The sequence below is a fragment of the Panicum hallii genome, chromosome 5 (genome assembly GCF_002211085.1).
Source record: "Panicum hallii strain FIL2 chromosome 5, PHallii_v3.1, whole genome shotgun sequence".
NCBI lineage: Eukaryota > Viridiplantae > Streptophyta > Magnoliopsida > Poales > Poaceae > Panicum > Panicum hallii.
Window position 1 is genome coordinate 6,729,343 of NC_038046.1, and position 13,603 is coordinate 6,742,945.

The 13,603-nt window shown below is 47.9% G+C and overlaps 1 protein-coding gene across 1 annotated transcript; it reads left to right on the forward strand.

Moving 5' to 3' along the window:
• Positions 1–9,457: 9,457 nt before the first annotated feature.
• On the forward strand, positions 9,458–11,643 carry LOC112895823 (trans-cinnamate 4-monooxygenase). The gene is made up of 3 exons (XM_025963818.1): positions 9,458–10,332; positions 10,527–10,660; positions 10,851–11,643. The coding sequence occupies exons 1-3, from the start codon at positions 9,548–9,550 to the stop codon at positions 11,447–11,449; spliced, it is 1,518 nt and encodes a 505-aa protein (XP_025819603.1). The 5' UTR covers positions 9,458–9,547; the 3' UTR covers positions 11,450–11,643.
• The last annotated feature ends 1,960 nt before the right edge of the window (positions 11,644–13,603 follow it).

Here is a 13,603-nt window from a genome sequence, read left to right on the forward strand (position 1 = left end):
AATCGGGCCTAATGCAACTGACAATTTAGAACCTTTTGCTAACATGATAATATTTTTTAGGGTGATAGTGTGATGTTCTTGGTGATGGTGATGGTGATGGCAATAATATTACACACCCATAAGTAAGCATAACCATTCAAAACAAGTAGCAGCATACAATACCTCCATTCAGTGGCGGAACGTGAGCTAGAGACGGGGGGGGGGGGGGGGGGGGATGGGGGGGGGGGGCAACGCCTGTGAAAAGGCTAGGAAATAGAGAGGAGGAAAATTCCCATTGGAAGGGGGTGCCAGAGTCCAGTTTGGTCTTCACCGTGTTCCGCCAGTGACTCCATTGATATCGTTAGATCATGATGTCCATTGAGTTCTTGATTTCAGCCGAAGGGACTGCCATACTGCATTTCTACACATATATTTGCAATAGAAGTTGCAAAAGCTCACAAAGTACAAGATAGGTAGCATTGTGCACTTTTAAGCACTTGAGTGAGTACACCAAGATGTACGTTTTAATGATCTAACAAGAAAGAACGAACGCTATTGATCATTATTCTCATAAATATATCCTGATAGATCACTATCTGAAACTAATATATATCAACGTATCAAGTGAAATGTGATACATGTTGTGTGGTTGGTGAGAGACTTTGATGACAAATCTATGACCTTTTGAAAACAGTACGCAAAAGGTACAGCTCAAAGTTGTTGGCGTAAGGTTACCTGCCCTAATCATTCATTCTCAGTTTGACCACCTTTTGATTATAGAAAGCTTAATAACTGATTGTGTTTGTATTGATGTTAATTCCACGTTCATTAATTTAATTCTTTTATGACTGAAGTAAGGTATAGGCCTAGCTTAATAACTGATTGTGTTTGTATTGATGTTAATTCCACGTTCATTAATTTAATTCTTTTATGACTGAAGTAAGGTATAGGCACTAGGCAAGTCTTTCTCTCATTTACTCGTGTATACACAGTTATGACTATTTTAACCATCGTTGAAACCTAGGTCAAAAGTAGTTCAAAGGTGTCCCACAAAGTTTTGTTAATATGATCAATAAAGATAATGGAGTACACGCTTTATGAGAACCCACAATCTGAATGATAAAATATACTTTCCCAGGGAATGCAAAAGAGGGAAGAGGCTGATGGGATTCTTACATGTTTCAGGTGATGTGAGCACGGGTGATGACACTAGTACAGGATAGTCATTAGCTTCACTGGTCAAAAAAGGTCCCTCTCCTGAGCATGCCTTCAGATAGCTTTCTGAAAATCAGGCTGCAGCAAATGGGATCTGGATTCGTTGCATTACCATTTTCGTTGATGTATATCACTGTATCTTCAGACTGCCACAAGCCAACCACAATATGGTAGACTTCATTGTGCCCATTAATCATCTAGAACAAGTGGCAAACCGACAGTTGGAATTTTGGAATAAAACTCCGTGTCACTATAATAAAGGATCACACTAGAAAACCAACATGATTGTCATGTGTCCATATGAGGTCATTCAGTCGCGACACAGGCCATGATACTGAAAGTGATTATATCCCTTTCTAAAAGGAAGCCACAGCCCACAGAAACCTTCCCAGAGTAAGCTGATTTGGACTCCACACCATCAGAAATCCAGAGTATTGCAGATTAGTTTAGAAGCACACACCATTAAGCACTAACCTTTTGTCTGTCGTCACTAGTATAATAAAAGAAAAAGTCTGGTTTACACTCTTGAACTATCACAAAAGTCTAACTTTCAACTTTCAACTATAAAATCGGATAATATAGACCATCCAACTATCAAAACCGAGCAAATTTGGCCCTTTGGGTGGTTTCGGAGATGTTTTTCCATTTATGAAAATTAAAAATATTTAATTTTAAACTAAAAAATTCATAAGTAATTCATTTTAAATTAAAAAATACGAAATGGGTATCAAAAGTTCTCTAAAAATGTAACATAGTTATTGGCACTATATTTATCAGTTATTCAGATCCAACTTTTTTTATGTTCATAGTATTTGGCTGCTTGTAGCTATGCCTATTATTTTTTAATAAATAAGATCCAAATAGAGCAATAATAGATATGTTAAATTTTTAGAAAAATTTTGGTACATATTTTTCTGATTTAAAATGAATTAGTTTTGATTTTTAAGAACTAATTAAATTTTTTTAATTTTTTAAAAAATACAAAACCACCTTCGAAACCAAAGGCCAAATTTATCCGGTTTTGATAATTGGATGATCTCTCTTATCCGATTTTACAGTTAAATGTTAAAAATTAAATTTTTACGATAGTTCGAGAGTGTAAACCAGACTTTTTATTATAAATAATTTATAAACTATAAAGTACCGCATGAACGTTACAAACCATATTTTTAGGATCATGTTCATGTCAAAGTTAAACGAGTGGTTGCCTAAAATTCATTTCACCGTACATGCATGCAGTTATAGATGTGCTGAGTTTACCTCATAATCGTTGAAAACTATGCCTATTGCAGATTGCGACCATCTTAACTCATTCAAAACTGAAGTGGCCTGCGGACTTGGGCCCAGGAGACGAATCATCCAACATTTCAGAATCAAACTGGCCTCGCCAAGATTATGCAGATGACCAAACTTAGGCTGAAATTATGGAATTCTGAAGCTGTTCGACGAATAGTTTGGGACAGAAACGGCTGGACAGGCAGGGAGCAAACCTGAAAGCCCCGTCCGGCGGATGCCTCTCGGCGGCTCGGCCGTGGGGGATGCCGCAGCAACCGATAGCGTTGGCTGTCCATAGTACCCATCGCTACCAGCCCAGGTCGCTCCGTCGTCTCCTAGCACGATCCGTCGTAGGACGTGTCCGAGATGCCGCCTCGCGGCGTGCCGGCGTCGCGCGGCCGCCACCTCCTCTCCTCCCGCGTTGCCGTGTGTGCGTGCTGTGTGTATGTGAGGAAAGAAGATTCGGTGGAGTTCTGTGGGCCGCCGCCGCCGCCTTTGCCGCCCTCCACTTCTCGCGGTTTCGCGATGGAAGTTTTGGTGGGCTGCGGCTCTCAAAGTAGTGGGCTTTCTCCTTCAAGGAGAGAGAGCTTCAGCCCGCTTTCGCTGGGCTGTTCTCCGGTAAATGGGCGTCAAAGAAAGCTATCGTCTGCGGTGGCAAGAGCCGCCGGATCTAGCCTCCTCCAACCCGACACCACCCCACGGCTGCCACACCCCCACTCGGATCTTGGACCACCGATTGTCTCGCCACTATCTCGGACGGCGCCACCCTCGCCGCTGTGCTGCACCGCTCCCAACCCGCTGTCATCGCCAGACTTCGCTACCACCTCCTCCCTCTCTTTTCTAAGCCTGGAGGCCATTGGAAACTCCAACAGCCCCTTTTCAAACTCCGATGGCAACCGTCGCAAAATGGAAGATGAACATCGTCAGGGGCCACTTGCAGTGGTTTGGGATCTCCTACTGCAATGCGTTGGTGCGCGACCCCCTCCCCAAGCCTTCCCCCCCCCCCCCCCCGACCACCACCACACCTATCGCGTTGCTTGATCCATGGTTTCGTTGGGCTGCTTCTGGACTCTGGAGATCCTGCGCCACGAAGCATCTCTATTGGACAGTACCGAACCCTGCTGGCCTGCCCAAGCACTGAGACCGAGACTAATAATACAGCCGGCGGATTTTTCAAACCTATCTCTCAGCCCACTCGTTCTTCATCATTAATACATAATCTATTTATGTCTCTCATAAATTTTTTTTTATTCTTATATCGAAGCTATTATAATCTTATAGCCCATTTCTCCTCTCTCTCTCCTATCCTTAATTCTCCGCCTCAGCATTAAGTCTGTTTACAGCCTTTTATAATACTTGTTCTAAGTGAGCTTCCTTCCTCACCAGAGCAATAGCAGAATTCATATATATTTTTTACAAGATATTTTTCTTCTAAATGAATGGCTGGGATGAGGTGGTGCAACCAGACAATCAGCTATGCCCATGTGGTATAATTTGATTGAAGAAAATGGGTGCCTTTGAATCATCATTGTTGTTTAAGACCAATAAAACAAAATATGTGCGCTTAATTATTTTTTAAAAAAAGCCTCAACATTGAGGATGTACTACACTACTACTTTAAGATTTTGGATAAATTATACTAGTCTATCTAAGATGTTGATTTAGGTTTCACGGATCGTTGGATCAAGTTTAAGATAAATGTTCAAGCATGTATAAATATACAAAATCACAATCCTGTAAGACACTGATAGACATAAAGATTGGAGAACAAAATGACACAAAAACAGAAAATAGCCTACTTCTAGATGGATGTTATGGCCTATTATTGATGGGTTGTAATAATTAGCCCTAAGGATATTGATTTGTATGTAATCAAATTATCTTTCATTTCACAAGATGGATACAGGCCCGCATGCGGCATGTTGGACATCTTTGACAGGTTTTGGGCTGGTCTACATTTTGTTTCAAGATTTTATTTCCCTAATAAGTTCTCTGCATGGCAGCTTAGGAAACAGGATTACTCTCGAGGGGGGAAACCTAAGAGCATCTAGATCAACGAATAACTAAGGCAATGACAAATAATATCATCGTGCTGAGACAAAACCATCGTGTAATTAAGAAAATAGCATCTGGAGCCAGCATTGGCCGCGACGTCGACATGCATGTCGTCAATCAACCCAGGACCAAAACAAAAACGATGCCATCGTTACCTCATTAGTCCTTAAAAGAATCTCCAGCAATGATCATCTGATCAGATTCTCTATTTTTTAAATAAGTGCTCCCTCTATTTTCTGAAGGCAGTTTTTTAACCTCAACTCTCCAGCAGTGGCCTCTAAATTTTATCCTCTTCTTTTTAATCTAAATATCCTCCAGGAATAGAGGGTGGAGGAAGAGATGTGGAGACCTTGCCCAAAATAGAGCTTTAGTAGAGGATCGGCTGGAGTGTGATTTTTTATTCCACTCTCCAAATTTAAAATGGAGCTTATTTAGAGGGTCTGTTGGAGTTGCTCCTAGAGCATTTTCAGCAATAGCCCCCGTAAATTAAATTAAGACCCCTGCTTTCTGAGTAGGGGCTCTCCCTACTTTTTGCGATCCTCGTTTCTACACCCAACTCAAGTAAGAGCCCCTTGATCTCAGCCCCTTTCTCTTCTATTTTAACATATTCTATATATCTTTCATCTCTAAACATTACCATTAAAATATAAATATTCTGGAGTATAACAAAGAACCATATTCAAATTCATGAGTTCAAACATGACAATTCAAATTATCAAATTCAAATTTAAATAATTTAAAATATAAAATCACATGACATATCAAAATTGTCCACACCCACACCACATGATACAAAATTACGACAACAAATTATATTAGCTAGAGCCATGAAGCGCTCACAAATGCTCCACCGAATCATCACGAAGTTTCTCATGCACCTGTCTATCCTCAATCTTCTGATGTATCTTGAGGAACACCTCGAGTACAAGTGGATCCCGCCGTACATAATCCTCCGACCTCAGCACCTCGCCACCATCTTGATCGTAGTCTTAATCCTCTTCTTCATCTCATTCATTCTCAATGATCATATTGTGCATGATAACAGTTGATGTCATTATGTACCATAGGGTGTCCTTGTCCAAAAATCTAGCAGAACCCCTCATCATGGCAAATCGAGCTTGTAGAACACCAAATTCTCTCTCCACATCCTTCCGCACCACTCCTTGAGCTTTAGTGAAATGAACTTTCTTGTTGCCTTGTGGATTACTATAACTCTTCACAAAAGTCGCCCAACAAGAGTAGATTCCATCTACAAGATAGTATCCTATACTATAATTATGACTATTAACCATGTACTCCACAGGTGGTGCTGTTCCTGAAGTTAGCCTCTGAAATAGTGGTGACCTCTGCAAGATATTGATATCATTTAGAGAGCCAGGTAGACCAAAAAATAAATGCCAAATCCACAAATCCTCGGATGCAACAACTTCAAGTATCATTGTTGGCCCATCCACATGCCCTGAATACTGCCCTTTCCATGTCGTTGCGCAATTCTTCCAGTTCCAATGCATACAATCAATGCAACCAAGCATACCAGGCCATCCCCTCTTAGTGTTTCTAGCCATCAGCCTTGCAGTGTCCTCAATAGTAGGTGGCCTCAAGTATTGCTCCCCAAACACCTCAACCACAGCGTGCACAAAGTGGTGAAAAGCCTCTACCATGGTGCTCTCTGCAATCCTCGCAACTTCATCCATAGAATCAGCTGGAACATCATATGCAAGCATACGAAATTATCCGAACACCTTTTGCAATGCAGTAGCACCGAGAAGACCTGATGCATTTGGTTTTTGCTTGAAGTAGTCATCGTGTGCCTCCACACTATCCACTATGCGTAAGAAAAGGTCTCTCGATATCATGTACCTTCTCCTAAAGAATTTTGCATTATATATTGGAGGATCTTCAAAATAATCAGCCACAATGCGCAAATGGCCACTAGACATGTACCTATGTACTACCTCGACACCTCGCGTCCCCGGACAGAACCACGGCACTTCTTCTTGGGTCTCTCATAGTCCATGTCAGCAAGCATGAGAATTGTAATGAGCCCATCATCATCGTTGGACTCTTCCTCCTCTTCCTCTTCCTCTTCCTCCCACTACTGAGCAATGAGGTCATCATCATCGGAGAAGGCCATGTTCACAATTCTCTGAAATGACATATTCAAAGTGCATCATCAAATTGGATATCAATTCTAATAATTAGCACTACCACACATGCTAAAATAATAAACTACTGAAAAGTAGCTTGGTTTCATAAGAATCAATTATCCTCAAATCCAAGAGATGGATGGAGACGTTGCAGACTCATTCACCTTTTGTCAGGCAACACCGATCAGTTCTATCTACAATACAATAAACAATGATTTGTCGTATACATGCACATACGGAAATTCACCTTGAGGCTGGCGGCCGTAGCACGGGCCAACGGAATCGGAGTGGCTGCTGGATCGGCGAGGAGACGTCAGGCAGGCTTAGTGAGGACGCGTCCAGGACCGGTGGCGTCAAATCTCTTGTGCACGGATCACGGAAGCACTGCGATGGAGCAGCGCCGACATGCAGGAGGGAGTTCGGGGAAAAGCAGGTGGACGGCGACTTGGCTAGGCGGTGGCGCGGAATAGAAAAGGGCGGCGGCGTGGAGAAGGCGGGGAGAATAAGCGTGAATAAATCCACGCTCGCAGGAAATAACTGAAGGATAGCGATCCTAGAGAGAGCCCTCGGGGATGGAGGGGCTAATTTGGAGGCCTTCCTAGAATAAGGACTATATTAGAGACCGTACGGGATCTAAAAATTTTTAGGGGCTTGAAATAGAAGGCGTGCTGGAGATTCTCTTAAACTAGGAATCTTCCTTGGATCAGTTGGTTGGTTAACTACCCTGCCCCGGAAGTGTCCATGCATGTCGTGGCGGTAGGTGTGGCGGTGTGCGCGAGATGGATGGAAACCTACCGGTTTACGCGGGTGCCAGTGCCACCAACCAAAAAATACGGACGGCCATCCAGCCGGAGCTGCTCGATCGTCCGAAGAACATGCATGGCGTTAGGCCACTTCCAACAGCGGGCTTCGTCGCTGGCTGATTTTAGATTCTGAGCTGACATGGAGGTGAGAATACGAGGGAAAAAGAAATCGCTAGCGATTTGTTCGCCGCTAGCGCGGAGCCTGGGAAGAGCGGATGATGGACCCTTCCTCGGTTCCTCTACCAGCCAATCAAAAGAGAGCGGGAGGAGAGAAGTGACTATATCAAAGTATTCTCACTAGTAGGCCCACATGAGCTGCTCCATGTCAGCTGTTGAAATCGACGGTAGCTAGCTCGATTAATGGAGGTGGCCTGACGACGCGAGTAGCTGGTGTTCCGACCACGACCGCACAATTCCAGACGTCATGGGTGACCACAGCTGCTATTCGTAAACCAACGCCACGGGTGACTCCAGCTGCTATACTACCCGTCAGCAAGTGTAGCTGATGATGCTGTCGTTGGATTCTCCTCCAGTTCTTGTACGACCGCACACGCAGGCTTTCAGGAGTGTACTATTTCCCCTTGCAGAAATGCAGGTATCTGTAGTACGCGTGGATTCCTTGCACATTCTATGTGAGGGCCTTTCTATGTGAGGGCCTGTTTAGTTTGCGTACCGTAAAACTAAAAAAACTTTTTGCAAAGGAATCTTATTAATTTGAAGTACTAAATGAAGTTTATTTACAAAACTTTTTGCATGGATGGGTTGTAAATCACGAGACGAATCCAATGATGCTAATTAATCCATGATTAAGCAATAATTAGCGGATGGTTACTGTAGCATCACTGTTGCAAATCATGGATTAAGTAGGCTCATTAGATTCGTCTCGCGATTTACAGCCCATCCATGCAAAAAGTTTTGTAAATAGACTTCATTTAGTACTTCAAATTAGTAAGATTCTTTCGAAAATTTTACGTTTACGGGTTTTTTGCGTTTACGTCCTAGGAGCCTTGAGTATGTGACATGTTTGTGTGGACGACAAGGGTCCTGTGGAAGTTTCGCCATGAAAAATGAAGGCTCGGAAAACAGGCACTTTCCAGCTATCCATCTCCGAATCGGTCTGGGTAACCTCGTTGCTTCCAAACAAGATGGAGCACGGTGAGTCTGACTTGGTCTTACTACAATAGAAGAACAGGGCTTCTGTTGTATTTAATTTATAGCAGATACATGATAAAAATTAATAGCTCAAGTTGTGGGTTTACAGACCGTGTCAATGCCCTAAGCATCACTCGCCGATGGCTGATGTGATGAGGTAGTTCTCTTTCTCTGGTTAATTTACAAGGTGATATATGGCTCACATGCAGCGCGCATCACACATGCGCCTAATAATTCCATCTGCCCCACACCCACAGACACAAGAACATCACCCTGCGTCTACTCTCTCTACACAAGCACAAGCCGCGCAAGATGCACGCACAGAAAAGGCCGGCCGGGCAAGCAGAATGCATGCCAACCCGATCTGATGGATGGATGGTCCAGCCTCGCCGAGAACCATCCGAGACGGACGCACAAGCCAACCGTCTCACGCAAACCAAGCCCAGGCCCGAGAGAGATCCATCACCCTCTACAGAAAACGGCAACCGCAAGCGTACGTAGGCACGAGCAGAATTGCACGGCTTCAAAATGAAGCTCTCGACCACCAACCCACCAAAAACATCCTCTGGTCAATTCTCTCGCCCCAAGAATCATTGAGGCCACGTATCTCCACGCCGGGCCTACACGCGCGCACCGACCCTTCAAAGCTGAAACAAACCACCTGCAGATCCAACGCAGAGCATTGCCACTCACTGCCAACCGTGGACTCACTAACGCCGGCACCCCACCAAACCCGTCCTCCCCTCATCCCTTGCGGCCCTACCTACCGTAACGCCGTCAATTCTAACGCCAACTCCCCTGGCTCGCCACTATATATGCGCACAGACGTGTCCCTTCGGCTCTTCAGGAACGCGCCAACACAGAGACACAAAAACCAGTGAGAAAGGCAGCGTGCCCGCCATCCATCCCGGCTCCGTCGCCATGGACCTTCTCTTCGCGGAGAAGCTCCTGGTCGGCCTCTTCGCGTCCGTCGTGGTCGCCATCGCGGTGTCCAAGCTCCGCGGCCGCAAGCTCCGCCTGCCGCCGGGCCCCGTCCCAGTGCCCATCTTCGGCAACTGGCTGCAGGTCGGCGACGACCTCAACCACCGCAACCTCGCGGCGCTGGCCCGCAAGTTCGGCGACATCTTCCTCCTCCGGATGGGCCAGCGCAACCTAGTGGTGGTCTCCTCGCCGCCGCTGGCGCGGGAGGTGCTCCACACGCAGGGCGTGGAGTTCGGCTCCCGCACCCGCAACGTGGTGTTCGATATCTTCACGGGCAAAGGGCAGGACATGGTGTTCACCGTGTACGGCGACCACTGGCGCAAGATGCGGCGCATCATGACGGTGCCCTTCTTCACCAACAAGGTCGTGCAGCAGTACCGCCACGGGTGGGAGGCCGAGGCCGCCGCCGTCGTGGACGACGTGCGCGCCGACCCCGCGGCCGCCACCGGCGGCGTCGTGCTCCGCCGCCGCCTGCAGCTCATGATGTACAACAACATGTACCGCATCATGTTCGACCGCCGGTTCGAGAGCATGGACGACCCGCTCTTCCTCCGCCTCAGGGCGCTCAACGGCGAGCGCAGCCGCCTCGCGCAGAGCTTCGAGTACAACTACGGCGACTTCATCCCCATCCTCCGCCCCTTCCTCCGCGGCTACCTCAGGATCTGCAAGGAGGTCAAGGAGACCCGCCTCAAGCTCTTCAAGGATTTCTTCCTCGAGGAGAGGAAGTGCGTAGTTCCTTCTCTCTTCTTCCATTCCATTACTATTTTGTTGGACCAGTGAGAGAGGAAGCGAGAGAGCAACCTGAACGAGCAGGAGTCGATCTGCTCGTTTCTTCTGCGTTTCTTTATCGACAAGCACTGTGCGACTCTGGAGAAATCAGACGATGTGCTCACATGGGTGTCCGGTGGTGTTTCTGCAGGAAGCTGGCGAGCACCAAGGCCATGGACAACAACGGGCTCAAGTGCGCCATTGATCACATCCTGGAGGCGCAGCGGAAGGGGGAGATCAACGAGGACAACGTGCTCTACATCGTCGAGAACATTAACGTTGCAGGTACGTATACGAACAAACTGCACAGCTGCTTGACGTGATAGCCCAACATACCAACCAGTGCCAACAGGCAACAGTGTCCGTGCATTGCAATTTTCTCATCACTCGGCAGGAAGCAATCGATCAGTTTTGAACTGCAAGTGACAGACAATAGCTCATTAGTTCTCCTCTGTATGTTTGGCCTCTACTGCAGCGATCGAGACGACGCTGTGGTCGATCGAGTGGGCGATCGCGGAGCTGGTGAACCACCCGGAGATCCAGCAGAAGCTGCGGCAGGAGCTGGACGCGGCGCTGGGCCCGGGCCACCAGATCACGGAGCCGGACACGCACAGGCTCCCCTACCTGCAGGCCGTGATCAAGGAGACGCTGCGGCTGCGCATGGCCATCCCGCTGCTGGTGCCGCACATGAACCTCCACGACGCCAAGCTCGGCGGCTACGACATCCCCGCCGAGAGCAAGGTCCTCGTCAACGCCTGGTACCTCGCCAACAACCCCGACAGCTGGAAGCGGCCCGAGGAGTTCCGGCCGGAGCGCTTCCTGGAGGAGGAGAGCCACGTCGAGGCCAACGGCAACGACTTCAGGTACCTGCCCTTCGGCGTCGGCCGCAGGAGCTGCCCCGGCATCATCCTCGCGCTCCCCATCCTCGGCATCACCATCGGACGCCTCGTCCAGAACTTCGAGCTGCTGCCGCCGCCCGGGCAGGACAAGCTCGACACCACCGAGAAGGGAGGCCAGTTCAGCCTCCACATCCTGAAGCACTCCACCATCGTGTGCAAGCCAAGAGCGTTCTAGCTTCGAGCAGCAGCGCGCCCATGATCGATGCTCCGGGCTCCGTAGTGGAATGTTCTGCTCCATCTCTGGGTAGTTGGTTGCCTTTATATAGCTGTCTACCTCTTATTCTCTTCAGAGTAGATAAATGTTCAGACAAATGTTAATCGCAAGATAAGCATTTAAGCAAGTCTATATATCCAAGATTTTCTGAAGTATTTGTGGGAAGCATGTACGCACACAGACCACTTAATTACCACTCACTCCCAGTCTCCCAGAGCTCTGGCAGAAGCGATGCCGTCTTTCCTATGCGATGATTGCAGAGTCTTGGGATGGCTTTGGGTATTGACCATTCCAATTTCTCCCCCCAAGATATCATGACATTTTTCTTCTGGTTTAAGCAAAGCAATAGGCGCAGGCAGTATTGGTTCTGATGTTCAGCCCCCCTAATTCAACCGTTTCCTTTTGGTAGCTGAATGAATTATCCCGGGGGGTGGTTTGGCATTTCCTTAATTTCACTAGCATGTCGAGTAGGCTAATTTTGGCTCCAGCGCACATGATTGGGATTGTTTGGACAAGGGGGGCAGCAATGTAGCATCAAAATCTTTGAGTCTTTTCAGAATGTAAACAAAAAAAACAATCATACATTTTGGTTTTTCATCCCGCTAGGGAATTCCTACCCATGTCTTGCGGTATGTGCTAATTATAGTATTTTTCATAACTTATGTTTCTGGTCGTGGGAGATGACCACATGATGAAGACGGTGAGGATAATAGAGTGGGAGGGAGGGACGGGGTCGAGTTGTCACGTCATTTGGACGGGAAATCTGAATCAATAAACGTCGAAGGATCCAGATGATGAGTTGAGCGAGTCGGAGAGCTGACGATTTAACCGGTGATGTGTCTTAAAGGACAAGTGTAGAATGCGCCTACTTTAGAGTGAAGAGATTTGTTAATGCAACAAAAATTGAGGGTTGACAATTATCTTCGACCCGTTGTTTAGTCAACCTGCAAGTTCACAACAATCTTCAACTTCCTTATGCTCAACCAGTCAACCCTATTTCTTTTCCTTGACGGATCCGTGCGTTCCCTCGTGCCTATATTGCTTTGCCTACCACACAAATACTGCCGACTCCATCCATTACCAACGCTGCTGACGTCTTGCCACATTATTATGCTGCATCCCAGCCATGATCTGCTATTTTTTAAGCATCGCCGTAAGTATCTGAGCATGTGTTTGGATGGTGGGTTGAAGTAGGTTGGGACAAGTTCAACCCACCCCGACGTGTGTTTGGTTGCAATTTTGAGTGGGTTGGAATGAACCCAGATTTTCCGTAGATGCGGATTGGAATGATCCCACCGCAACGAAGGGATCATCCCAACCTATTTCGTCCCCGAGCCCGTTTTCTTTCTTCCGTCAACGCGAGCGAGCTGTGGCGCAGCTTGGCGATGCGGAGCGAGCAGCGGGGCGGCGCGGCCGGCCACGAGCGGGCAACACGGGTGCACGGCGAAAGGGAGCAGCGGCACGGAGCAGCCGACCGCGAGCGGGGAGTAAATGCGAGGCCCGTGGTGGCCAGCTCCAGCGAAGGAGCAGCACGCGGTGGCCGGCTTGGCCAGAGGGTGAGCACGTCCTGTGGCGGCCGGTGTGAGGCAGGCAAAGCGAAGGAGCAAAGGAGCGGCGCGTGGTGGAGTGCGGGCGGAGGGAACTTGTCGCGGGAGGTCGAGCGGAGGAAGCTTGCCGCGGCCGCCGCATGGCGGGGAAGCTGCGCTGCAGGGCGCCGAGGAAGGAGGCGGCGGGGGCTGAGGAGTGGAGAGCGCGAGTGGCGCGGGGAGGTCGGGTGGAGAAGGGAGCTCGGGGCGGAGGAGGGGGTGTGCCGCGTCCGGGAAGGGATGGAGCGGGCGCAGCTCGCAGCCTAGGCAAGGGAGCCGCCGCCACCAAGCTGCCGTGGCCGGGCAGGGGCGCCACCGCCGAGCTTGCGGCGGCCGGGAAGGGGCGGCGTGAGGAGGTTCAAGGAAGAGGAGGAGGGAAGGAAGAAGATAATGCATGAAAAAAAGAAAAATAAAAAAGACTGACATGTGGGCTACACTTCTAAGGGTCTCAAATTGCCATCCATCCCACCTCATTCAACCTTTACAACCAAACAGAAAATTGAGTTGTACCCATTCCTGGTAACCAAAT